The sequence below is a fragment of the Phacochoerus africanus genome, chromosome 8 (genome assembly GCF_016906955.1).
Source record: "Phacochoerus africanus isolate WHEZ1 chromosome 8, ROS_Pafr_v1, whole genome shotgun sequence".
Taxonomy (NCBI): Eukaryota; Metazoa; Chordata; class Mammalia; order Artiodactyla; family Suidae; genus Phacochoerus; species Phacochoerus africanus.
The window spans coordinates 74,836,026-74,862,429 of record NC_062551.1 but is presented as its reverse complement, the minus strand read 5'-3'; the positions used below and the strand labels follow the sequence as shown (position 1 = coordinate 74,862,429).

Sequence of the window (26,404 nt, the reverse complement as noted above, 5' to 3'; positions counted from 1 at the left end):
CCCAGAGTCAGAAGCTTGGGCCCCTCTGTCCTGATCACCTGCCACCCAGATCCCTCTCACCAAGGGCTAGAACTCTGGGGGAGACAGGACAGGAAAGAGAGAAAACCGTGTCCTCAAGGAGCTTGCCGTCTGCTGGGGGAGACGGCAAGACTGCACACACAAGGTCCCGGGGCAGGGGGGCAGGGGCCTGAGCGGCAAGGGAACAGCATGGGCCCCCACCTCGTTGCCCTGGGAGGCCCCCCACGCGGAGTTATCAGCCTGGAATGCTGGGCTGTGAGCTCAGCCTCACAGGCAGCCTGGGCCGAACTGTCAGCAGGGCCGTCTCACTGGAGAAGATTTCCAGCCCCTCTGGGCCATGGAGAGGACTAAATTTAGCTGGTAGACAAGGGGCTGGCCCTGCGCCCAGGGACGGTCGGGCCTTATAAAGCACCGCCGGCCGGGGCCCCGCATGCTCCCCCAGAGCTGGCTGTCCGCACCCTCTCCTGTCCGCCCCTGTGCCCAGCCCGGGCCCGGCCGCCTGCCCGTGGATGAGCCACAGGACTTCCTCCACCTTCAGAGCGGAGAGAAGCTTCCATTCCTCCTCTTCTTCCTCGTCCTCCTCGTCCTCCTCGGCCTCCCACACCCTCCCGGCCCAGGACCCACCCATGGAGAAGGCCTTGAGCATGTTTTCCGAGGATTTTGGCAGCTTCATGCGGCCCCACTCAGAGCCCCTGGCCTTTCCAGGCAAGTGCTTGGGGGCGCTGTGGGGGAGGGGAGACACACAGGGGAGGGGACACCTGCTCCAGGCCACCACCCCATGCAGCTGCGGCTGCTGAGCTGCTAGGAACAGGTGCTGCACAGCTGCAGGGCCACCAGGACAGATGTGGCCCCAAGCAGGCCTCCCAGGAAGCGCTCTGGCCTGGGGGTCAGCTAAGGTGCCAAGGGCCAAAGGCCCTGTGGCCAGGCCCTCTCTAGAGCCCCGGAGAGCTGCACGTGTTGGGGGGGCGGGCAAGGTGCATCCCCAGTCCAGGCCTGGGACGAGTGGCTATGGACAGTGTCATATACCAGTGCCGAGTAAGGCTCTTCCCCACCTTGGGAGAGGTGGCTTTCGAGAAATGAGAGGGGACGGCAAGGGCAGCTGAGGAGCCACAGTTGAGAGGGAGGTCAGGCCTGGGGGGCCACCCCTTCCCCAAGGAGAAGGAACCAGAAACCTTCCTCCTGGGTGCCAGCCTGCCCTGTGCTCAGCTCACAGCAGCCCTCCCCACAGCCCGCACCGGGGGGCCTGGCAACATCAAGACCCTGGGCGATGCCTACGAGTTTGCAGTGGACGTGAGTGACTTCTCACCTGAAGACATCATTGTCACCACCTCCAACAACCACATTGAGGTGCGAGCTGAGAAGGTGAGCCTGCCCCCTCCCCTAAGACTGGGGGCTCCGCACAGGTACCTTCTGTCCAGCATCCCCACTCTCATGTCCCATCTTGGGACCTTGCACCCTAACCAGTGCCCCCTAAAACTTCAGGACAAACTGGGGGCCTTGCTCCTGTAGCCACGGGGCCCCCTTTACTGCCGCTCTCTGCCTGGAGGCTCCCAGATCCTCCTTTAAATTTTATTTTATTTTTGAAGTATAGTTGATTTACACTGCTGCATTCCCAGATCCTTTCTTCAGGAGCCCAGGGCAGCAGAAGAAGCCACAGGGGATGGGGGGTGGGGGGAGGAGGCAGAGGGTGGGGCACCTGAGGCTGGGAGGTGAGGGGAGGTGAGAGGAGGTGAGAGGTGAGAAGGGGAGGTGAGAGAGAAGGGGAGGTGAGAGGAGGTGAGAGGTAAGAAGGGGAGGTGAGAGGTAAGAAGGGGAGGTGAGAGGAGGTGAGAAAGGGAGGTGAGAGATGAGGAGGTGAGAGGTGAGAAGAGGCAGGAGAGATGAGAAGGGGCAGTGAAAGATGAGAAGGGGAGGTGGAGTTCCTGTTGTGGCGCAGTGGTTAACGAGTCCAACTAGGAACCATGAGGTTGCGGGTTCGATCCCTGCCCTTGCTCAGTGGGTTAACGATCCGGCGTTGCCCTGAGCTGTGGTGTAGGTCTAAGATGCAGCTCAGATCCCACGTTGCTGTGGCTCTGGCCTAGGCCAGTGGCTACAGCTCTGATTCGACCCCTAGCCTGGGAACCTCCATATGCTGCGGGAGCAGCCCAAGAAATGGCAAAAAGACAAAAAAAAAAAAAAGAGAGAGAGAGGGGGACGTAAGAGGAGGTGAGAGGTGAGAAGGGGGGGTGAGAGGAGAGTTCTTCCCTCAGGTGTGTGGTCAGGTGGGGGGCTCACATGGGCGGCTAGGGGGAAGGAGCTCCCCCACGGGAAAGCCCTCAAGCCCTCTTCCCTCTTGGACCCCAGAATGGAGCCCAAGGCTAGGCAGCAGCCCTGCAGTTCAAGGTCACACACACTCCAAATCCCACAATCCTTCCGCCCATGGATCTCAGGGTCACTGTGTCACTAGGGCCTCTGCGTCCCAGCTCCCAGGAGACTTGCACCCTCGAGGAGGGTGTGGCCCTCGCTGAAGAGGGGGGCTGCCCCCAGCGGGTCAGAGCCACAGCTGCTCCTTAGAGAAGAGGGTCGGCCCAAAGCTACCCCACCGGACAGCCCAGCTTCTTCCTCCAGCATGGGAGGATGCCCTGCACCTCCATCGGGGAAGCCAGGGACTATGGGCACCAGGACCAGTGGGCAGCATGTGGCAGCCCTGCCACCCCCACCAGTGACTCAGCCGCCCCAGGCTCTTCTGGACACCATGTGCTGGCTGGGTCGTGGGGGAGGGGTTGCCGGCCCAGCCCCGGAGGTGGACACCAATGTGTCTGGGTATCCAGGAGGGCTCAGCTCTGCTCTGTGCATTCTCCTGTCACACGGGAGCCCCAGATTCTGCCACCAAGCCTCCTCTCCTTTGGAGCTCCCCCACCAACCCCTTGCCTTTCCCCTGGGACCACTGGAGCGCCTCTGAGCATCTCTGCGCCCATCCCACCCTGGCCAGCCCCTAGGCAGGGCCTCTGCACCTAAGAGCAGAACCTCTCAGCACATGGGAGCCCAGCTGGGGTTAGACGGGGCAGCCAGGGCTGCGGCCTGTCATGAGTAGGACAAGGGTGGGGGCCAGCCTGCCCTGACCCATCACCCCTTCCCCAGCTGGCAGCTGACGGCACCGTCATGAACACCTTTGCTCACAAGTGCCAATTGCCAGAGGATGTGGACCCCACATCAGTGACCTCGGCCCTGCGGGAGGACGGCAGCCTCACCATCCGGGCCCGGCGCCAACCACACACGGAGCACGTCCAGCAGACCTTCCGGACGGAGATCAAAATCTGAGGGCCCTCCCCTCCCCGGCCCTGCCCCCACCGCCCTCTCCTCTCCCCCACAGGTCTGCTGGAGAGGCTTTCCTGCCCTCCTTGTGACAGCTTCCGGGACATCTCAGCCTGGGTTCCAGGCCCTGACACCCCCACCCCCGCAGACCCCAGGTGGGTCATTCCCCCCACATGAAGCCCTCTGCTCCACCCGGGGCAGGCCAGGGACCCTCTTGCCTCACCTGTGGCCTCTGGATTCCAGATGTGGCCTCTTTCACTTAATCCAGAATAAAGGAATTGGGATGGAGAATGGGAGATGCCAAAAAAGCCACTTTGGGGACGGGGGCTTGGGATAGGCAGGCTCTCTGGGCATTTAATCTGCAGGACAGACAGAGTCTTTGATCTGTGGAATCTCTGCAGGGCAGGGGCGGGGAGATGATGGGGCCTGGGACCCCCTCCTTGGTCAAGGGGATCAGGAGAGGCAGATTCAGTTTTCTTTCTAAACTGAACTGCCATGGAGACACCAGGAGACAGCAGGATGGTCAGCTCTCCTCAGCCGCTCTACCAGCCCCGACCCAGCTGCCAGGCTGCCTGCCCACAAGGTGCCCCCTCCAGCCGGCTGTGCCAGGGCAGGGCCACGTTGTGTCTGTGTATAGATGGGGTTTTTCCAATACAGCTGGTTCGTGATAAACTGTGTGAACCGTCTGTTACCTGCTCATGCCCCCAGGGAGGCTGGGCTGAGGGGGTGGGGCTGGGCCTTCTCCCTCCCACCCAGGGGACCTGGGCTCCCCAGGCTGCCTCCACTGCAGACAGGTCACCCAGCAGAGGGAGCCTGGATAGGTCTTTGGGTCCTCAAGGTGGGACCCCAGCTTCTTGCCAACCTTCCCTTGAGGCCATTTGCCTCTCCCATCCTTTTCTATCTTTAATCTGTGAATCTATAGACACGCGCCTGCGCGCGCACACGCGCAAACACACACACACACACACACACACACACACACACTTAACCTTGTTCTTCAAATACTAAGTATTACCAGTGGTTGAAGCCCAATTTGGATCATTCTAAAATCAGATTTACCCTCTCGATTTTTAACACTGAGTCTCCGAGAAGCTGAGTGCCCAGCTGATGGCTGGATTTGAACCCACGATGTTAGAAGCTGCTCTCAAACCACCCCTGCCCCCTCTGTGCAGTGAGGAGTAGTTCCCCTCATTCTGCCTCTTTTGGCCTGTGCACTCTGCCCCCACCCCTTCCCGCTCAACAATGCACAGATTGCCGTAGAGTCCCCAGCCCAGCTCCCTCCTAGGCCCCAGTCCAGGGTAAGGACCTCCAGTCAGCCTTCATTCTGGGCAGCCTGGCTGCCTCCAGGGACCCTGGCTCAGCCACAGACAGAAGAAGAGGTGAGGAGGAAGGGATGATTGACAGTCAGTCAGGGGCCCCGGAACAAAGTGGCAAGGCCAGCCTCAGCCCTCCACTCCTCTTGGGTCATTGTTCTGTAAGGTGGCCTCTCACCCCTGCCATTTTGGGACCCTTAGGGGACAAGTGGCGGGTGGGTGGAGAAGGGGCAGGGGAGGGTCCTGGGACTGTACCCTGCACACGAAAAGGGGTGGGTGGAGAAGGGGCAGGGGAGGGTCCTGGGATTGTACCCTGCACACGAAATATAATAGACAACAGAACTTGGACTTTGGGAGATCACCTGCCTGAAGTTCTCAAACTTGGGGTGAGGCTAGAGACAGCAGGGGTACAGAGCCCCAGGACAGACACACCTTTCTTAAGATTTGGGGGTGAGGGGAGGTCCTGTTGTGACTCCGTGGAAACGAACCCAACCAGTTTCCTTGAGGATGCAGGTTCGATCCCTGGCTCCGCTCAGTGGGTTAAGGATCCTGTGTTGCTGTGGCTGTGGTGTAGATCGGCAGCTGTAGCTCCAAATCAACCCCAAGCCTGGGGACTTTCATATGCTGCACCTGCAACCTTAAATTTAAAAAAAAAAAAAAAATGATTTGGAGGTGGGGGCAGTTGTTCAAGTAAAGCTCAAGTCCTCACAGAAGGAGTTTCCCGGTGGCCTAGCAGTAAGGATCTAGCATTGTCACATGCTGTGGCATGGGTTCGATCCCTGGCCCAAAAACTTCCATATGCCATATGGCCAAAACAAACAAACAAACAAACAAAAACCCCAAACCCCCCACAAAAACAAAAAAAGTCTCACAGAAATGTGGGTGTGTTTTGGCCTCCTCCCTGGGCTCTCAGGCCCACGTGGAGTGTAATCTGGGAATTATTTCCATGAAAAACCTCACATCGCCTTCTCTTCCAACTGTCAGCCCCTGCTACTCCCTGCCAGGCACTGTGACACCGAAGGGGGGCAGTCGCACTGGGCTGCCTGCCCTCCTAAAGCCTATCTGTACCAGATGGGTTCTGAGGACCAGAGAGCCTGAGTGACTGGCCTAAGGTCACACAGCTGGAAAGGCTGAGCCAGGTTGGAACCCGACTGGTCAGGGAGTCTGAGTGCCCTATGAGGGACACACACACACCCACGCACCACCAGGCCCTCCTGAAATCGGAGTGCCAGGCGCTCCCCAGCGCAGCTCGTCTGCAGACAGGAGGGGAGTGGAGGGGGCACGGTATTTCCAGCCTCTGTGACTCACTGATTCCACCGGGCTATTTGCAGCCCCAACACTCATCGGCGGCGAGGAGCTGGGGGGAGGAGCCAGACCAGTTTTCCCCCTCCCTCGACCCCCACTTGGGGTCAGGCTCAGCTTGGCATCCCGACCCCAGCAGCGTCCCTCCCTGGGCCGGGCTGGCGGGAAGCTGGGCTGGGAAAGGGGTCAGCTCCCCGGGTGGCCAATGGGGCGCCAGGCCCCAACAACCCCCTCCCCAGATGGTGGTTTTAGTGGATAAGGGCTGCGCAGTGCACAGAGCCGCCGCCGGGGACACGGGGCGGTCTAGACGGAAGGCGCCCTCCTGCCAAGGTGACCCTGCGGAAGAGGAGGGAGGGGAGGTGGCGACGGCCGGCTGGCTTCTCGTTGGCCCCGCCCTCTGGCTCCTGGGCGGGTCGCCGCGCTTTGTCTTCCGCCGCCCCCACCTTTCCAGGCTAAGTATAGGTCTGGCTGCGAGCGCTGAGCCCCGCCCCCACCCCAGGAAGATTAATTATAGCAGCCCCATTCATTGAGCGCCTCCTGTGTGCCAAACACCTGCTCATCCCCACAACAATCCCGCAAGGTGGGTACCAAAGAGGAGAGGCGGTCCAGAGAGGTCAAGCAGCTGGTCCAAGGTCACCCAGCTTGGAAGTGGCATGGCTAGAATTTGAATCATCGTCTCTGGCTCTAGAAAGACCTCTGCTGGGTCAGCCCAGATCAGTCCCACCACCACCAAAGGGCGAGGCTGCTCTCCTGCCTCCATTCTGTACAGGGAAACTCCATCTTACAGCTTTAGGAGCAGACATGGGTAGGGGGCAGGGGAGGTTGAAAAGATGGAGCCCTCTGGGGCTAAAGACCTGTGACAAGGTCCAGGTCACGTGGTGCCAGAGGCATGTGGGGCATCCAGGAAGTTCCATCGAATCAGAGCTGCTGCTGCTGGCCTCCGCCACAGCCGCAGCCACTCCGGACAGGATCCAAGCCACACCTGGGACCTACACCCAGCTCATGACAGCGCTGGATCCTTAACCCACTGAGTGGGGCCAGGGATAGAACCCACATCCTCATGGATACTAGTCAGGTTCTTAACCCTCTGAGCCACAACAGGAACTCCCAGTTCCATTGCTTTTCAAGGCCCAGTCCAGGTCAAAAGCCTCCTCCTCCAAAAAGCCTTCCAGAGCTACAAGCTCAGAGGCACTGGCAGAGCCCGGAGAAACCATAGGCCTAAAACATGTCTTCAAAAGAAACTCAAACTCAGATGAACGGAACACATGCCTGGAGGTAAGGGCAGACCCTGAGGCTTGATCGGCCAGCCCTGTGTCCTTTGGGAGTCACTCCAAAATCCTCAGGGTTTGATGGAGAGATGTAGGCCCAAGGAGGGGGAGAGCCTTGCCCAGGGTCACACAGCAAGTCAGTGGCAGAGATGAGATGAAGACTCAGGCCTCCAGAACTTCAGGCCAGAGGTGCTCTACCAAAGCAACACCCCCCCATCTGCATGACCTCCGTTTCCTGACTCACTTCCCACATTGTAGCCCCTCATCTCCCCCTGCCCCCATCAACTCACTTCCCAGGCCGCCGTGTATCCCAGTTCTGCAATGGCAGAAGATGCCTTATTCTGCCCTCTTGTTCCCAAGCCTGGCACAGGAAAGGAGCTCAGTCAATGGTTGTAGTATTTTTTATTTATATATTTATCTTATTTTTTTATTTTTAAAATTTAATTATTTTGCTTTATGGCCATACCTGCGGCATGTGGAAGTTCCCAGGCCAGGGACTGAATCCAAGCCATGGCTGCAACCTGTGCCAGAGCTGCGGCAACACTGGTTCCTTTAACTCACTGCATCAGCCTGGGGATCAAACCTGTACCCCTACAGTGACCCAAGCTGCTGCAGTCAGGTTCTTAACCCACTGCACCACAGCGGGAACTCCTTTATTTTTTAATTTTAATTTTAATTTTTTTTGGCTGTGCACATGGCATGTGAAAGTTGCCGAGCCAAGGATAGAACCCGTGCTACCGCGGCAACCTGAGTCGCTACAATGACAACACCTGATCCTTAACTGGCTGCACCGTAAGAGAACTCCTGCAGAATTGTTTTGAAAAGCTAACAAGCCTTAGTAAAGAGTGGAGTGTCAGTTGCGGACGCTGGAGCCACACCACTTGGGTTCAAATCTTGGCTCTGCTGCTTCTGAGCTGTGTGATATCTTGAGCAGTAATTTAACCTCTCTGTGCCTCAGTTGCACCATCTGTAAAATGGGGCCAGAAGATCTACCTGCTGGGGTTGTTTTAAAATTCACTTAAAGGGCACACAGTTGTTGACTGTTGCTCACACATGCCATGCATTGGAGACACCCAGAAGGGCTCGTTTAGAACTCTGTTATTTCATGTACATTTGGTGCCCACCAGCCCCAGCCCACCCACAAGACTTGGGCTGGAAGGGCAGAAGAACTGCCCTGTACCTGGAATCTTCTGTCCAGAAAACCAGGTGAGGCAGAGCTAAAATGTAGGTTCCTGGGCCCTCTGGGAACACCTGTCTGGGCCCTGGGGGTGGAGGTAGGGGGAGAAGCACCTTGAAGGCTTAGTTTCCTCTTGTATAAACAAAGATCAGGTACTGCTATGAGGAGCCAGAGAGAGACAGTGTTTTAGCATAAACTCAATAAATGCTAAGCTCCTGTTAAAATCCCTGTGCTGCTTTTCTGAACAAGGAAAGGCAAGCTTCCACCCCTGGCTCTGCCCTCACACAAGAGAGTGTCCTGAGGTGTATGCACGAGCCCCTGGGCAGGGAAGGGTCTGCTGTTTACAGTCAGCACAGCTGGCCTAGGGCTCACCTGGAGCAGCCAGCCAGGCCAGCCCTGAGCTCTGAGGCCTTGCAGGACCTGGGCCCAGGGGAACCGTCCATGGGCATCTGGGGCCTACTAGACTGGGTGGGGGCCCTCTGGAGCGCCTCCCTGAAGGGCACAAAGCAAGGCTGCTGGCCCCAGGGAGCCAGAGAAGAGAGAACAGGACAGCTAACTTGCCCCTCTGTCCCTCCCTCCTTCCCTTCCTCCCTCACAGCCACAGCAACACTGGATTCGAGCCTCGTCTTCAACCTACACCACTGTTCATGGCAACATGGATCCTTAACCCACTGAGCGAGGGCTGGGATCGAACCTGCATCCTCATGGATACTAGTCGGATTTGTTTCTGCTGCACCACAACAGGAACTCCCCCACACAATTCGTGACCACTAATTATGTACCAGACACTTTAAGGCACCAGAGACCCAGGCCTGATTGGGCATAGCTGCCAGCTTGGGAACACATTCACTTTTTCACACTTTCACTCAATGGTTTGGTAAAGTCTTTCATTTCTTTTTTTTTTTTTCCTTCTTTGCATTTTGAGGGCCGCGCCCGTGGCATATTGAGGTTCCCAGGCTAGGGGTCGAATCAGAGCCAAAGCTGCTGGCCTACACCACAGCCACAGCAACTCCAGAGCCAAGCCACGTCTGCGACCTACACCCGAGCTCACGGCAACGCCAGATCCTTAACCCACTGAGCAAGGCCAGGGATCGAACCTGCGTCCTCATGGATACTAGTCAGGTTTATTAACCACTGAGCCATGACAGGAACGCCAAGTCTTTCACTTCTTTATTGATTCATTCTCTCAACAGATTTTTCAGGAACTCCCTACAATATGGGACGTAAGTAAAGCTCTGAGGGCAACCTGCCTCCATTTCAACCCTAGCTCTGCCACTTACCAGCTGTGTGGCCTTGGGCCAGTCACAACCTACCTGAGCCTCAGTTTCCTTATCTATGAAATGGGGCAGCACCTCAGAGGACTGAGGCAGAGAGACTAAGTAAGCAGTTCTCTTCCACCTGTGTGTCCCGTCTCAGTGAGGGCCTCATCACTTGTTGGACCCTCAGATGGTCCCTCCACACTGCCAGGCCCTGGGCGAGTTCCTTGGAGAATGCCCATCCCTTCCTTCATGAACAGAGCACCTACAGCTTAGTACAGGGTGAAGATGCTCTGATGACATAGTCACACCGCCTGTGGTTTGGATTTGGGCTCGGCCTTTTCCTAGTTGGTGACCTTGGGCAAATCATTTCATTCTCTATGCCTCAGTTTCTTCATCTGTAAAATGGCAACAAAAAATAGACCCATCTCATGTGAAGAACTGAAGTGGCATGTGGTGCCTATAAAAATCTCAGTAGGGGGAGTTCCCTTTGTGGCTCAGTGATAATGAATCCGATTAGTATCCATGAGGATTTGGGTTCAATCCCTGGCTCTGTTCAGTGGGTCAAGGACCCAGCATTGCCGTGAGCTGTGGTGTAGGGCGCAGACACAACCCGGATCTGGTGTTGCTGTCGCTGTGGTGTAGGCTGGCAGCTGCAGCTCCGATTGGACCCCTAGCCCAATAGCTTCAATGAGCCGCAAGTGCGGCCTTAAAAAGAGCAAAAAACCATCATGGCTCAGTGGAAATGAGTCTGACTAGCATCCATGAGGAAGCAGTTTTTTTTTGTTTGTTTTTTGTTTTTTGTCTTTTTGCCATTTCTAGGGCCGCGCCCGCGGCATATGGAGGTTCCCAGGCTAGGGGTCGAATTGGAGCTGTGGCCTCTGGCCTACGCCAGAGCCACAGCAACGCGGGATCCAAGCCGCATCTTAGACCTACACCACAGCTCACAGCAACGCCAGATCCTTAACCCACTGAGCAAGGCCAGGGATTGAACCCGCAACCTCATGGTTCCTAGTCGGATTCGTTAACCACTGCGCCACGACGGGAACTCCGAGGAAGCAGGTTTGATCTCTGTTCTCACTCAGTGGGTTAAGGGTCCTGCGAGTTGCATGAGCTGTGGTGTAGGTTGAAGATGTGGCCAGGATCTAGTGTTGTTGTGGCTGTAATGTAGGGCAGCAGCTACAGCTCCAATTCGACCCCTAGCCTGGGAAACTTCATATGCTGCAGGTGCAGCCCTAAAAAGACCAAAAAAAAAAAAAAAAAATCTCGATAGGAGTTCCCTAATTGCTCAGCAGGGTGGAGGATCTGGTATTGTTACTGCTGGGGCTCCGGTTCGATCTCTGGCCTGGGAACTTACACATGCTGTGGGTGAGGGAAAAAAAAAATCAATAATCATTATTCTGGATGAAAGGGATGTTGGTTAGAGTGAAAGTCTGGCTTCTCTAACTTGACCCCCACTGGGTGGCTAGCCTGGTGACACCCGGCCCTCCCTCCGCAAGTTCCCATCCTCCCCACCCACACCAGGAGGCGGTGCCCACCAGTCCGATGATAGGGCGACACCTGCTGGTGAAAAACTAGAGCTGCAGCCCCAACTTTTGTGAGTCTCAAACTCCGGTTGCAGCTATGTCCTTGGGCTCTTCTTGTCCAGTGATTCTCAGGAGGATGAGGAGAGACAAGGAGGTATATGTGACCCAGATATCCTCTCATCACCTCTCTAGTCAAAATTCTCACCTCCTTTGCCTGAATTAAGGTGCAGCCTCCTCAGCTTCCTCCCCTGCCTTCCTATCCCAGTGTAAGAGCTAAGAGGAATTTTTGTTTGGGGGCGGGGCACTTGCAGCAGGTGGAAGTTCCTGGGCCAGGGATCGAAACTGTGCCACAGCAGCAACCCAAGCCACTGGAGTGACAACACCCTGGATTCTTAACCCGCTGCACCATGAGAATTCCTATAAGAGGACTTTTTTTTTTTTTCTTTTTTGGTCTTTTTAGGGCTGTACACAGGGCATATGGAAGTTCCCAGACTAGGGGTCAAACTGGAGCTGCAGCTTCCAGCCTACGCCACAGCCACAGCAACACTAGATCTTTAACCCACTGAGCAAGACCAGGGATTGAACCTGCATCCTCATGGATACTAGTCGGGTTCTTAACCCACTGAGCCACAGCAGGAACTCTGAGTTCTCCTTATTTCCCCTTCACTTTTTGTTTTGTTTTGTTTTTTTCTTTTCAGGGCCTTGCCTGTGGCATAAGGAGGTTCCCAGGCTAAGCGTAGAATGAGAGCTGCTGCTTCCGGCCTTCACCACAGCCACAGCAATGCCAGAGGCTTAACGCACTGAGCAAGGCCAGGGATCGAACCAGCATCCTCATGGATCCTAGTTAGGCTCATTTCCATTGAGCCACATCAGGAACTTTCCTGTCCTTCACTTTGAATCTCCTGTTCAGAGTCCCAAGTTCTCCTGGTGGTCCCTGGTCACCTACACACTTGCACGTGAGTCAGGATGATAGCAGCCAAAGTATTGCCCCTGCCCACTGTGCTGGGGGTGACCTGCCTTTTGCTCTGGTCTGTTCTGGGATGAGATGCCAAGCAGGGGACCAGGAGGGTAGTGTGCAGTGCTGGCTCCTTCTCTTTTTCCTTTGGCCAGGCCTGCAGCTGTGGAAGTTCCCAGGCCAGAGATCAGATCCGTATCACAGCAGCAGCTAGAGCCACAGCAGTGACAACACCAGATCCTTAACCACGGGGCCAGCAGAGAAGTCCTCCTTCTCACCCTTTTTTTCTTTTTACAGCCGCATCTGCAGCAAATGGAGGTTCCCGGGCTAGGGATCAAATCAGAGCTGCAGGCCTATGCCACAGACATGGCAGTACCGGGTCCAAACTGCATCTGTGAACTGCACTGCGGCTTGTGGAAAAGCCAGATCCTTAACCCACTGAGTGAGGCCAGGGATCGAACGTGCGTCCTCACAGACACTATGTTGGGTTCTTAAACCCCTGAGCCACAACAGGAACTCCCATTCTCACCTTTTAGATCACACTTTGTTACCCACTCAGAGAGGCCTTTCCCAACCACTGGGTCAGAATAACTCTTTGCTCAAATCATTTTCCATCCCGGCGCCCTGTTTGAGTTCCTCCGCACTGCTCGTTACACGGTCCAAAATCATCTTTATTCAGTTGTTTAAGCATTCTCCCCCATCCCAAAGAATACAAGCTCTAAGAAAGCTGTGGCATCTTCTCTAGGCTTTGCAGGGCCTGGCATGTGGATGGTGCTCTGGTTAGAATTTGCCGTGTGAGTGAATTAGTCTCTTTCCACGTGGCGGTGCTTATCCTCCTGCTGCTGAAAGGGAGGGCACGCGTGGCTGTTTCAGATGTCCTTTAATGATCTTAGGCTTCTTCCTTGGCCCAGCCACAAGAGATTTCCGCTTGGCTGGGGAGGAGGGACGGGCTCCTGGGTGTCACCCCCTTCCTCCCTCGGCCAGGTTCTTCCGGTTAATCAGCCTGCGCACAGACGCAGGAGGAGAGGGCTTTGAGGGAGCCCAAGACCGTTCCCCAAGCTGAAGACCTCTTGGCAGGGCTCCCCTTGACTTCAGGAGCCTCCTGGAGGCAGAGTGGGCTGGCAGGGGAGGAAGCTGGGGCTGCACTCCCTGTGCAGGGTGGCAGGGGGCCCCTGGCCCAGGCAAGGCCTCCCTCATCCAGAGGGGCCTCTGGAGTCTGATGGGGGGGCCGGCTTTCCCCACAGAACAAGATGTAGGTCTTCATTGGAGGGATGACAGGTCCTGGGTTGGGACTAGGGGCTCGGGGCGGCACTGGGGGTGCTGTCAAGGAGATCCGTTTCCCGTGAGCACAGTCGATGACAAAAGTTAGGTGAGCTTTGGGAATGGCCTTCTGGTGGCCTGCGGGCTTTCCACCTAGAAGGAAGGTCAAGACCAAAGGTTTGGGTAGCCCGGCGAAGGATGTGGTTCTGTTACTGCATATTGGTTGGGGCACAAACATGGAAGGGAGAAGTTCCTACTTCGGCTCAGCGGTAATGAACCCGACTAGTATCCATGAGGATGCGAGTTCGACCCCTGGCCTTGCTCGGTGGGTTAAGGATCTAGCATTGCCGAGAACTCCAGTATAGGTCACACACATGGCTTGGATCCTGTGTTGCTGTGGCCATGGTGTAGGCCAGCAGCTGCAGCTCGGATTCAACCCTTAGCCTGGGAACTCTGGCTATATGGAAATATGTCACAGGTGCGGCCCTAAAAAGAGAAGGAAGGAAGGAAGATGGGAAGACAGATGCCTAAGAGCATGAATTTCAGCATCGGAGAGACCCGAGTTTCCATGTGGTTTCCCCCGTGTGAGCCATCTGCCTTTCAGGAGCGCAGAACCCACTGCATCAGAGACTCTCAAGTCTGCTATGTACGCAGACGGTTCGAGCGTCTTGTTAACATGCAGATTCTGGACAGAGGGTCTGGGATGGGGCCTGAGGAACTGCATTTCTTTTTTTTTTTCTTTTTAGGGCTGCATCCTTGGCACATGGTAGTTTCAGGATGAGGGGTCGAATTGGAGCTGCCGCAGCTGGCCTACACCAGGCACAGCAACACCAGATCTGAGCCACATCTTACATCGCAGCTTGTGGCCTTGCCGGATCCTTAACCAACTAAGTGAGGCCAGGGATTGAACCTACATCCTCATGGATACTAGTTGGGTTCTTAACCCACTGAACCACAATCAGAGCTCCGGGGATTACATTTCTAACAGGCTCCCAGGTAATGCTGGTGCTGCTGGTCCAGAGACCACACGGTGAGTGAGTCATAAGAGCAAATCCCCTTTTTATAGGTGAAGAGTGTGGGGCTCAGCTTGTGCAAATGTCACTCTCCCCATCCCCACATAATCGTGTCTAGTGGTCTCCTCTGCCCTGGGGATCCCAGCTCCATCTTCCCCACCAAACGGGGAGAAGCCACGAAGCAGTCAAGAGGTTTATCAATGAAGCAAGTAGCAGAGCAGGTCTCTTTGAATCCAAAGCCTGTGCTCTTTGAAAGGTAAGTTTTCAAGTTACCCAAATAATATACAAGCCCACTCTCTTAAGAACGTGCTCGTCACCACAACAGGTTCAGAAGGAAGCTTCTGTTCAGGAAGGTTGGCTAACACAGGAAATACAGCTGACCCTTGAACAACATGGGTTTGAATTTCGGATCCATTTATACACGGATTTTTTCCAATAAATCTGGATCACGACACAATCCAGAATAGGTGGAATCTGTAAAGGTGGAACCTCAGAGGCGCAGGGGTAAAGGGGGATTTTCCACGGCAAGGAGGGTCAACTGTGAATGAAGCCCACCCATGGCTTGAGAATCCTGGCTTCCCCCAAGGCAGGGTATATCTGCCCTCTGCCGCCACCTCCCATGGCCTCCCCAGCCCCCATTCAGCTGCAGGGCTGAGGCGCCCTCAGTCACCTCTTACCTGAGCGAGTCTTCAGGTCTGTCTTAAGGCCCCTGACTTTGGGGCTGGCTCTGGGGTCTCTGGGGTCTTTTGAAGGGGCTGTTGCTGCGGCCATAGCGCCTGGCTAAGCACTGACAGAAGGAGCAGTTTGTAGCGGCCTCTTTCAGGATGCGGCAACCTCCACCCAAGGACCAGACCTTTTATATTTACCAGATCCGGATCTGCTGAGTGAATTCCACCAGGAGCCACAGGAACTCGCCTGGAGCAGTTGGGGGATTGCTTTGATCCATGAGGTTATGTCAACAGGGTTGCTGTCCGGTCGCTGGGCAGCAGGCTCTCTACTAGACACTGTTTCTTCCAACTCCAGCTGCTTCCTCGCTTAGGAGGGGCCTTGGAACATTCTCAGCCAAGCCTCCATTTCCCAAACCTCAGTCCTTACTGGCTGCATCCTTAGTTTTTAGGAGTTGTTTTGCTTTTGTTTTTTCCTAAGGACTATATGGAACACTACCCACTTAATATGTCCTTGTGTTAGTCTGTTCAAGCAGCGATAGATTAGGGGATTTAAACGCAAACATAGAGTTCCCACTGTGGCTCAGCGGGTTAAGAATACAACATAGTGTCTATGAGGATATGGGTTCAATCCCTGGCCTCGCTCAGTGGGTTAAGGATCCAGTGTTGCTGCAAGCGGCATAGGTTGCAGATGGCGTTGCGGTGGCTGTGGAGTCAGCCGGCAGCTGCAGCTCCGATTCGACCCCTAGTCTGGGAACTTCCATATGCTGCAGGTGCTGCTGCAGGTGCGGCCATTAAATAAATAAATAAATAAACAAACAAACCACAAACCTTTGTTTCTCACGATTCCAGATGCTGGGAAGTCCAAGATCAAGGACCTGCAGATTTTAGTGTTTGGTGAGGACCTGCTTACCAGTTCACAGAGGGCTGTCTTTGCACTGTGTCTTCACCTAGAAGAAAGTGCAAGAAGGCTCTCTGGGGTCTCTCTCTCTCTCTTTTTTTTTTTCCAGCTATGCCCATGGCATGCATTCAGGGAGGTTCCCGGGCCAGGGATCGAACCTGTACCAGAGCTGTGACCCAAGCCACAGCAATGACAATGCTGGATCCTTAACCTACTGAGACACATGGGAAATCCCTGGGGACTCTTTTATAAGGGCACTAACCCCACCAGGAGGGCTCTTACCCTCATGACCTAATCACCTCCCAAAGGCCCCACCTCCTGATTGGGGATTAGTTTTCAAAATATGAATTTTTTGAGGACATGTTCAGTCTAAAACATCTTTTAAGTCGACCAACAATTTTTTACTGAAAAAGAAAAATATTTGTCAACTAAAAAAAAAATGCGTCATCTAATCGTTGAGAGTTATGTTTTTTCCAGTGGACTTATTGAGGACTTAAGCCAAGAGACAGCTTCTCAGGTAGCTCTGAGGGGCTGTTCCTTTTTTTTTTTTTTTTTTTCTCTTTATGGCCACACCTGCAGCATATGGAAGTTCCCAGGCTAGGAGTCAAATTGGAGCTACACCTGCCAGCCACAGCCACAGCATCGCCAGATCCTTAACTCACTGAGCCAGGCTGGGAATCAAACCTGCATCCTCATGGATACTAGTCAGGTTCTTAACCCACTGAGCCACAACGAGAACTCCCTCTGAGGGACTATTCTGAAGAGGTAAGAGAGGAGCCAGGATATATAGGAGTTTAAAAAAATAAAAATAAAAAAGGAGTTCCCATCGTGGCTCAGTGGTTAACAAATCCGACTAGGAACCACGAGGTTTCGGGTTCAATCTCTGGCCTTGCTCAGTGGGTTAAGGATCCAGCGTTGCCGTGAGCTGTGGTGTAGGTTGCAGACATGGCTCGGATCCCGAGTTGCCGTGGCTGTGGCGTAGGGCAGAAGCTACTCTCCAATTCGACCCCTAGCCTGGGAACCTCCATATACTGTGGGAGCGGCCCAAGAAATGGCAAAAAGATAAAAAAAAAAAAAAACCAAGTATTTGGAACATCAAAAGATTACTGTTAATTTAAAAAACATCAGACAGCTCAGGAATTCCCTTCTGGCGCAGTGAGTTAAGTATCCAGCATTGCCACTGCATTGGCCTGGGTTGCTGCTGTGGTGTAGGTTTGATCCCAGGTCTGGGAACTTCCACATGCTGCAGGTGCCAAAAAAAAAAATCAGGCAGCTGAAGGTAATGAATTTAGCACTTTTCTCTTTATGGGAAGATGCATGACTCTGAGTTTATTGAAATTACTCATTTGATATGCATCTTAAACATCTAGGGCCAGTATCCTATTTTTCTCCATTCTGAATCCAGGGTGCACAAACTAGGGGCAGCTGCATTGGCTGATGGGTTGATGGCTGCCACATCCTTTATTTACTGATGTGGCAGGCGACATTCTTTGTCCACAAAAGGAAAATTGGTATTGCTTCATTAAATAAACAGTATTACTGCTACAAATAAAATACCAGAGTTCCCGTCGTGGCTCAGCGGAAACGGATCTAACTAGCATCCATGAGATGTGGGTTCAATCCCTGTCCTTGCTCAGTGGGTTAAGGATCCAGCGTTGCCATGAGCTGTGGTGTAGGTCACAAATGTGGCTGGATCTGGCATTGCTGTGGCTGTGGTGTAAGCCGGCAACCGTAGCTCCGATTTGACCCCTAGCCTAGAAACCTCCATGTGCCACGGGGATGGCCCTAAAAATACAAAAATAAAAATGAAAAAGTACCTATGTATGGTAGAAGAATAATGGTACCCCAAAGATGTCCATGCCCTAATCCCTAGAACCTGTAAAAATGTTATCTTACACGGCCAACAGGTCTTAGCTTGTGTGATCAAGGGTATTCCAATTCTCCCGCCCATTCCAATGTTTTTTGTCTTTGTTTTCACATTACCAAGCAATTGACTCACGTCTGACTCCATCTACCTGGAGATAGCATCAGATCTCACAAGTTAAGGGTCCAGTCCTACAAGACCACCCCTGCCACAGACATCAATTACAAGTCCTGCTTGTCACCTGTGTTTCTGACCAATAGATGGACAGTTTCCACAACTCACTCCTTGAGTTTGATTACTTTGCTAGAGCAGCTCACAGAACCCAGAGAAACATTTTACTGACTAGATGACCGGTTTGTTATAAAAGAATATAACTCAGGGAGTTCCCTGGTGGCCCTAGAACCTGGTGTTGTCACTGTGGCAGCTCAGGTCATGTGTAGGTGATGTCATATGTTATTTGTCTTTGTCTGGCTTCCTTCATTCAATGTGATAGTCTCTAGGTCCATTTGTGGCTGCAAATAGCAGTCTTGCATTCTTTTTTTGTGGTTGCTGTTATCTTTTTTTAACACAGGCTTTGGAGATGGTGGAAGGAAGGTAGGCAGCCACTTTAACCTGGCAAAGGCCAGGAAAGGAAGCTTCCTGCCAACATCTAGATAGTCATGTTGGACTTCTGACTGACTGATAACAAATTTGCATTTAAGCCACTAGACTGGTGATTTCTTACAGCAGCAATAGAAAACTCATATTCTTTGTAAATGTCAAAGAAAAAAAATTTTTTTAAATGCACCTCAGCGTTCTTAGCAGCATTATTTACAGTTCCCAAGACATGGACGACAATCTAAATGTCCATTGACTGGCGTTCCTGTGGTGGCTCAGTGGTAACAAACCCGACTAGTATCCATGAGGACTCAGGTTCGATCCCAGGCCTCACTCAGTAGGTTAAGGATCTGGCGTTGCTGTGAGCTGTGGTGTAGGTCTCAGATGCAGCTCAGAACCTGCCTTGCTGTGGCTGTGGCTGTGGCTGTGGCCAGCAGCTGCAGCTCGGATTTGACCCCTAGCCTGTGAGCTTCCATATGCCGCAGATGTGGCTCTAAAAAAAAAAAAAAAACTCCATTGACAGACGAATGAATAAAGACGTGATATATATTTACACACACACACACACATGGAATAGTACCCAGCCATGAAAAAAAATGAAATAATGCCATTTGCAGCAACATAATGGACATAGAGATTATCACACTAAGTGAAGTAAGTCAGACAGAGGAAGACAAATACCATATGACATTACTTATATGTGGAATAAAAATATGATACAAATAAACTTCTTTTTTTAATTTTAATTTAATTTTAAAAAATTTTTTGCTTTTCAGGGCCACACCCACAGCACATGGAGGTTCCCAGACTAGGGGTAGAATCAGAGCTACAGCTGCCAGCCTACACCGCAGCCATAGCAATGCCAGATCTGAGCCGCATCTGCAATCTACAGCACAGCTCACTGCAATGCCGGATCCTTTAACCCACTGAGTGGAGGCCAGGGATCAAACCCACAACCTCATGGTTCCTAGTCGGATTCTTTTCCGCTGCACCGTGGCAGGAGCTCCCAAATGAACTTATTTACAAAACAGACACAGGCTCAAAGACATGGGAAAACAAATTTATGGCTACCAAAGGGGAAAGGGGGTGATAAATTAAGAGTTTGGGATTAATACATACCCACTACTATACATAAAATAAACAACAAGGTTCCAATGTATCACACCTACAGAATATTCAGTATCCTGTAATGGAAAAGAATATGAAAATTCTCTTATACACAGGCACACACACATATATATAAAACCAAATCGCTCTGCTGTACACCTGTAGTGACATTGCAAATCAACTATGCTTTAATAAAAATTTTTTATGAAAAATCAAAATTAAATTCTAGCTAGACATTTAAACCACAGTGAGGTGTTCCTGCTGTGGCTTGGCAGTAATGAACCCTGCTAGTATCCATGAGGACTCAGGTTTGATCCCTGGCCTCTCTCAGTGGGTTAAGGATCCGGTGTTGCCGTGAGCTGTGGTGTAGGCTATAGACACGGCTTGGATCTGGCGTTGCTGTGGCTGTGGTATAGGCTGGTGGCTATAGCTCTGATTCGACCCCTAGCCTGGGAACTTCCATATGCCATGGGTGTGGCGGCGCCCCCGCCCCCAAAAAAGACAAATAAATAAATAAATAAACCAAAGTGACTTGGCATGTCTGAATAACATGCACTCCTGATATTACATGATGAGAAGGGCACTTCCCATTGGTCGTTTCCTTCCTTGAAACGTACAACCCTGGTCTAATATGAAGGACATTGGAGGACTTCCCTTGGTGGTGCCTCAAGTCCAGCATCTAGGGTTGTCACTGCTGTGGCTCAGGTCCCTGCTGTGGAGAGCCTTCGATTCCGGACCCTGGAACATCCACATGCCGCAGGAGAGGCCAAAAAGAAAAGAAAGAAAAAAAAAAAACCCTCAAAAACAAAAAACATTGGAAAGATCCAAACTAAAGAACTTTATGCAAAATACCTGCCCAGTACTCCTCAAAGGGTCAAGATCTGGAAATACCAAAATACCTCCTCAAAGGGTCAAGATCTGGAAAATGAGAAAACACAGAGAGACGGTCACAGACCAGAGGAGACTAAGGATTCATGATAACTACATGTCATGTGAGATCCTGGGCTGGATTCTGGCACAGAAAAAGAACATTCATGGGGAAAAGTGGTGAAACCCAAATAAAGCCTGGAATTTAGTTAATAGTCATGTACCAACATTGTTTCCTTAGTTTTGACAAATATTCCACAGTCCCATAAAATGTTAACAATGGGGAAACTGGGTGTGGAGTACACAGGAACTCTCTGTACTCTCTCTCTTTTTTCTTTTTCTTTTCTTTTTTTTTTAACTTTTTTTTATGGCCACACCTGCAGCACATGGAAGTTCCCAGTCTAGGGGTTGAATTGGAGCTGCAGCTGCTGGCCTACACCACAGTCACAGTAATGCAGATCCAAGCTGCATCTGTGAGGTACACAGCAACACTGGATCCCCAACCCACTGAGCGACGCCAGGGATCAAACCTGCATCCTCACAGATACCAGTCAGATTGGTTTCTGCTGCGCCACAACAGGAACTCCCCTCTCTGTTCTATCTCTGCCACTTTTCAATAAATCTAAAATTACTCTAAATTAAAAACAAAATTTTTTAAAAGTGAGTTGGGGAGTTCTACCTGTGGTACAGCAGATTAAGGAGCCAGCATTACCACAGCTGTGTCCTAGGTTGCAGCTGAGGCTCAGATTTGGTCCCTGGCCCAGGCACTTCCATATGCCAATGCTTCCGCCAAAAAGTAAAAAATAAAAAAGTGAGTGGGGAGGACTCTCCTTTGATGCTAGTGGAAGTTACCAGGATACCTTCTCCTTACTCTGAAAATTCAAAGAAAATGAACATCAGGAAGATAGACAATCACACGCGTGAGTGAGGAAGTTCCCACTGTGGCGCAACAGGATCGGCACCAATGACCCCAGGATCGGGGGCGTCTTGGGAGTGCTGGGACACAGGTTCAAGCCCCAGCCTGGCACAGTGGGTTAAGGATCTGGCATTCCTGCAGCTGCAGCTTAAGTCACAACTATGGCTCAGACCTGATTTCTGGCCTAGGAACTTTTTATGTCACAGGGCGTCCAAAAAAAGAGAAAAAAAAAACAGGGGGAAAAAAAGTGTTAGTGAGGATCTGGAGAAATTGGAACTCTCAGATTACTGGTAGGATTGTTAAAAGATGCAGTCACTTTGAAGGTGGAGAGGAGGGATAAACTGGGAATTTGGGATTAATAGATACACACTACTATATAAAAACAGATAAACAGGACCTACTATATAGCACTGAGGACTATATTCAATAACTTGTAATAATTTTTACGGAAAAGACTCTGAAAATGGATATATACACATATGTATGTATAATTGAATCTCTTTTCTGTACACCTAAAACATTGTAAATCAACTATATTCTATTAAAAAAGTGCAGTCACTTTGCGAAACACTTTGGCAGTTCTTCAAAATGTTAAATTTATCCTAAGACCCAGCAATTTCATTCTTAGATATATACCCAAGAGTGAAAATATATGTCCATACAAAACTTGTACGCACATGTTCATAATATCATTTTTTTGTAACAGCAAAGTGGAAACGATTCAAATGTCCATCCACTGATAAATGGATAAACAAAATATGGTATATTTATACAATGAAATATTATTTGACCATAAAATAGAGTGAAGGACTGATACATGTTACAACATGAATGAAGTTTAAAACCTAAATGAGGAGTTCCCATCGTGGCTCAGTGGTTAACGAATCCGACTAGGAACCATGAGGTTGCAAGTTAGGTCCCTGCCCTTGCTCAGTGGGTTAACGATCCAGCGTTGCCGTGAGCTGTGGTGTAGGTTGCAGATGCGGCTTGGATCCTGTGTTGCTGTGGCTCTGGCGTAGGCCGGTGGCTATGGCTCCGATTAGACCCCTAGCCTGGGAATCACCATATGCTGCGGGAGCGGCCTAAGAAATAGCAAAAAGACAAAAATAAACAAATAAATAAAAAATAAAACCTAAATGAAAGAAGCCAGTCTGGGAGTTCCCACTGTGGCTCAGCAGGTTGAGAACCTGACTAGTATCCATGAAGATGTGGGTTTGATCTCTGGCCCTGCTCAATGGGTTAAGCGTTGGGCCTTGCTGCAAGCTGTGGTGTAAGCTGCAGATGCAGCTCAGATCTGGCATTGCTGTGGCTGTGGTGTAGGCCAACAACTGCAGCTCTGATTCGACCCCTGGCCTGGGAACTTCCATATGCCGTGGGTGTGACCCTAAAAAAGACTAAAAAAAGAAAAGGAAAGGGAAGGAGTGAGCCAGTCACTAAAGACCACATGTTGTATGATTCTGTTTTATAAAACATCCAGAACAGGCAAAGTCATTAAGACCAAAAGTAGATTAGTGGTTGCCAGGGCCCAGGGGAAGGCAAGGATGCCCAACAGGGTTAAGATGGGGTTTCTCTTTGGAGTGATGAAAATACTCTGTAATTAGATAGCAGTGATGGTTGCACAATTGTGTCCATAATAATACCAGTTGAATTGTATACTTTATTTATTCTTTTTGCTGCACCTACAGCATACAAAATTCCTCAAACCCACACCACAGCAGTAACCCCAGCTGAAGCAGTGACAACATTGGATCCTTAACCCACAGTGCCACCAGGCAACTCCTGAAATTTATGCTTTTTTTTTTTTTTTTTGCCTTCTGGGGCTGCACCTGCATCATATGGAGGTTCCCAGGCTAGGGGTCTAACCTTCCCAGCCTACGCCACAACCACAGCAACACGGGATCCGAGCTGCGTCTGTGGCCTACACCACCACTCATGACAACACCGGATCCTCAACCCACTGAGCAAGACCAGGGGTCGAACTGAAACCTCATGGTTCCTGGTTGGATTCATTTCCACTGTGCCACGATGGGGACTCCTGAATCATATACTTTAAAGGAGAAATTTGTATGGTATGTGAATTATATTTCAAGAAAGCTGTTTTTCTTTTTGTGTGCTTTCTTTGGCCTCTTCTGTGGCATGCACAAGTTCTGGGGCCAGGAATGGAACCCGTACCACAGCAGTGACAATGCCAGATTCTTAACCTACTGAACCAACAGGGAACTCCAAGCTGTTATTTTAAAAAATGAGCTCTATCTTGTCTTCCCTGAAAGAATTATTTTTTAGGTAACTATCTGGCCCCCTGGTTGATGAGGGAAAGTTCTTGTTTACAGAAGAATTCCAGATAATAAATGTGGAAAGAATGATAGGATCAGAAATGCATCATTTTACAATCTCTAATGAAATTACTCATCCTCAAAGGAAGAAACTATTAGATGGAAAGTTGATGAGGAATTTTCCAAAGGAGGGGTCAGGCTGCTGCCACCCAAAACCATCACCAGAGGGGTCTTTAGCCCTCGGGGCACATATGATGTGTTCTTACCGAAAAAGTTGGACCCAAATCTGTTCAGGCCTCTACAACAATTTTATAGGCAATAGGGGGCAAATCAGCTAGTCACATGACAGCACAAGGAAGCAAATAGAGAAATCCAGAATGTGGGACAATCTATAGGACAAGTGACACCATGTCTGCAATAAGGCAATGAACTAAAACAAATGAACCAAAAAAAAAAAAAACCCAAAACCAAAACCCTAAAACAAAAACAAAGAGAAAAAACAAAAAACAAGAGGAAAGGATTATTTTGGAATATACTGATTCAAAAGCAAAACAAAAAACCCACCCAGTTGTGACCGCAGTGAGAAGACCTGGTATAAATCCTGATTGGAGCAAAGCAATCATAAAAAGACATTTCAAGACAGGGAAATTTAATTGTTGACTCATAAATGATTCCAAATAATACTCTTAATTTTGCTAGGCCTGATCAGGGCTTTGTAGAAATGTAAGGTCATTTTTTAAGAATTGCAGCCTGTGCCCGTCGTGGCTCAGTGGAAAACGAATCTGACTGGCATCCATGAGGATTCGGGTTCGATCCCTGGCCTTGCTCATTGGGTTAAGGACATGCAGTTGCCATGAGCTATGGTGTAGGTCGAAGATGCGGCTCAGATCCCATGTTGCTGTGGCTGTGGTGTAGGCTGGCAGCTGTAGCTCAGCTCTAGATCTACTTCGACCCCTAGCCTGGGAACCTCCATATGCTGCAGGTGAGGCCCTATTAAGACAAAAAAAAAAAAGAGAGAGAGAGAGAATTGCATACTGAAATATGGAATGACGATTTCTGTGGTTTACTTTAAAACATGCTGGCAATTTAAAAAAAAAAAGAAAGGAAGGAAGGATATGCTAAAACAAAAAAACAAACAAACAAAAAACCCCCACAAAAACAAAATCAGGAGTTCCTGCTGTGCTGCACTGGGTTAAGAATCCGACTACAGGAGTTCCCATTGTGGCTCAGTGGTTAACGAATCCGACTAGGAATCATGACATTGCGGGTTCGATCTCTGTCCCTGCTCAGTCGGCTAAGGATCCAGTGTTGCCATGAGCTATGGTGTAGGTTGCCAATGCAGCTCAGATCCTGCATTGTTGTGGCTGTGGTGTAGGCCGGCAGCTACAGCTCCATTCGACCCCTGGCCTGGGAACTTCCATACGCTTCAGGTTTGGCCCTAAAAAGACCAAAAAACTCCGCACAAAAACAAAAACCCAAACCAAAAAAAAAAAAAAAAACCCATAGGAGTTCCCTGGTGGCCTAGTAGTTAAGGATCTGGCTTTGCCACTGCTGTACTGCAGGTTCAATCCCTAGTCCAGGAACTTCCTCATGATAAGGAAGTAGTCAAAAACACAAAACAAATTTTATTTATTTATGCTTTTTAGGGCTGCACCCACTACATATGGAAGTTCCAAGGCCAGGGGTCCAATCGGAGCTGCAGCTGCTGACCTACTTCACAGCCACAGTAACACGGGATCCTTAACCCACCGAACAGAGCCAGTGATCAAACCTGCATCCTCAATGGATACTAGCTGGATTAGTTTCTGCTGAACCACAATGGGAACTCCAAAACAAATTTTAAAAAAACAAAAAGAAAGGAAGGCTATCTTAAGCACATTTAGCAAAAGTTAACTATTGAATCTGGGTAATAGGTGTAACGAAAATATTTTTTTTTTTTGGCTGCCCTGCGGCATATGGAGTTTCTGGACCAGGAATTCAATTTGAGCAGAGGTCATCCAGCTGCAGCAAAACCGGATCCTGATCCTTAACCCACTGTGCCGGGCTGGGGGTTGAACCTGTGTCTCAGCATTCCAGAGAAGCCACCGATCCCGTTGAGCCACTGCAGGAACTCTTGAAAATACTGCTTTAGCTATTCTTATATACTTTACAAAGTTTTCAAAATGGAAAGGAATTTTAAAATGCATATCAAGGATACGGGCCAAGAATGTCTGTGAAGTTAAGAAACCTAATGCATGACAAGTGAGCAGAGGGGAAAAAAGTAGCATTTATAAATTAATACACTGTTAGTACATGATTTTCAAGATGTTTGTAATCAAACTGATAAACTGAATTGTACAAATAGGCATTTGTCAGTTTATTTATTTACTTATTTTTTGTCTTTTTAGCTATTTCTTGGGCCGCTCCCGCGGCATATGGAGGTTCCCAGGCTAGGGGTGGAATCGGAGCTGTAGCCGCCAGCCTATGCCAGAGCCACAGCAACGCGAGATCCGAGCCAAGTCTGCAACCTACACCACAGCTCACGGCAACGCCGGACCGTTAACCCACTGAGCAAGGGCAGGGACCGAACCCTCAACCTCATGGTTCCTAGTCGGATTCCTTAACCACTGTGCCACGACAGGAACTCCCCATTTGTCAGTTTATCTACAGGGCTTCAAGTTTATAGCCACAAGCTCAAGAATTCTCCTTATTGGGAAAAGGCAAGGAGGTCCACATGTGAATAATGACAGAGCTTTGGGAAGACTTTAGGGAAGGGAGAGGATGAGATTTAGGCTGGAGACTCCAGAAATGGTGAAGGGCCCTGTCTGGGCAGCGAAGGGGTAGGGGATTGGA

General features: G+C 50.8%; 2 protein-coding genes across 2 annotated transcripts; one reads left to right on the top strand and one right to left on the bottom strand.

The window, feature by feature from the left end:
- The first annotated feature begins 428 nt into the window (after positions 1-428).
- Positions 429-3,984, top strand: HSPB7 (heat shock protein family B (small) member 7). Its single transcript, XM_047792037.1, has 3 exons — positions 429-723; positions 1,247-1,380; positions 3,139-3,984. Exons 1-3 carry the CDS (start codon positions 528-530, stop codon positions 3,316-3,318), a joined length of 510 nt encoding a protein of 169 aa, XP_047647993.1. The 5' UTR covers positions 429-527; the 3' UTR covers positions 3,319-3,984.
- Positions 3,985-12,772: 8,788 nt separating this feature from the next.
- Positions 12,773-15,221, bottom strand: SRARP (steroid receptor associated and regulated protein). Its single transcript, XM_047791780.1, has 2 exons — positions 15,060-15,221; positions 12,773-13,522 (listed from the first exon to the last, which is right to left on the bottom strand). The coding sequence occupies exons 1-2, from the start codon at positions 15,151-15,153 to the stop codon at positions 13,104-13,106; spliced, it is 513 nt and encodes a 170-aa protein (XP_047647736.1). The 5' UTR covers positions 15,154-15,221; the 3' UTR covers positions 12,773-13,103.
- Positions 15,222-26,404: the final 11,183 nt, after the last annotated feature.

Bases quoted from the DNA above. Each gene is read 5' to 3' on its own strand.
- HSPB7 (XM_047792037.1), top strand. From the start codon at position 528: ATGAGCCACAGGACTTCCTCCACCTTCAGAGCGGAGAGAAGCTTCCAT. The intron at 724-1,246 runs GCAAGTGCTTGG...CCCTCCCCACAG, and splicing joins AGAGCCCCTGGCCTTTCCAG to CCCGCACCGGGGGGCCTGGC. The intron at 1,381-3,138 runs GTGAGCCTGCCC...CCCCTTCCCCAG, and splicing joins TTGAGGTGCGAGCTGAGAAG to CTGGCAGCTGACGGCACCGT.
- SRARP (XM_047791780.1), bottom strand. From the start codon at position 15,153: ATGGCCGCAGCAACAGCCCCTTCAAAAGACCCCAGAGACCCCAGAGCC. The intron at 13,523-15,059 runs GTAAGAGGTGAC...CCTTCCTTCTAG, and splicing joins AGACCTGAAGACTCGCTCAG to GTGGAAAGCCCGCAGGCCAC.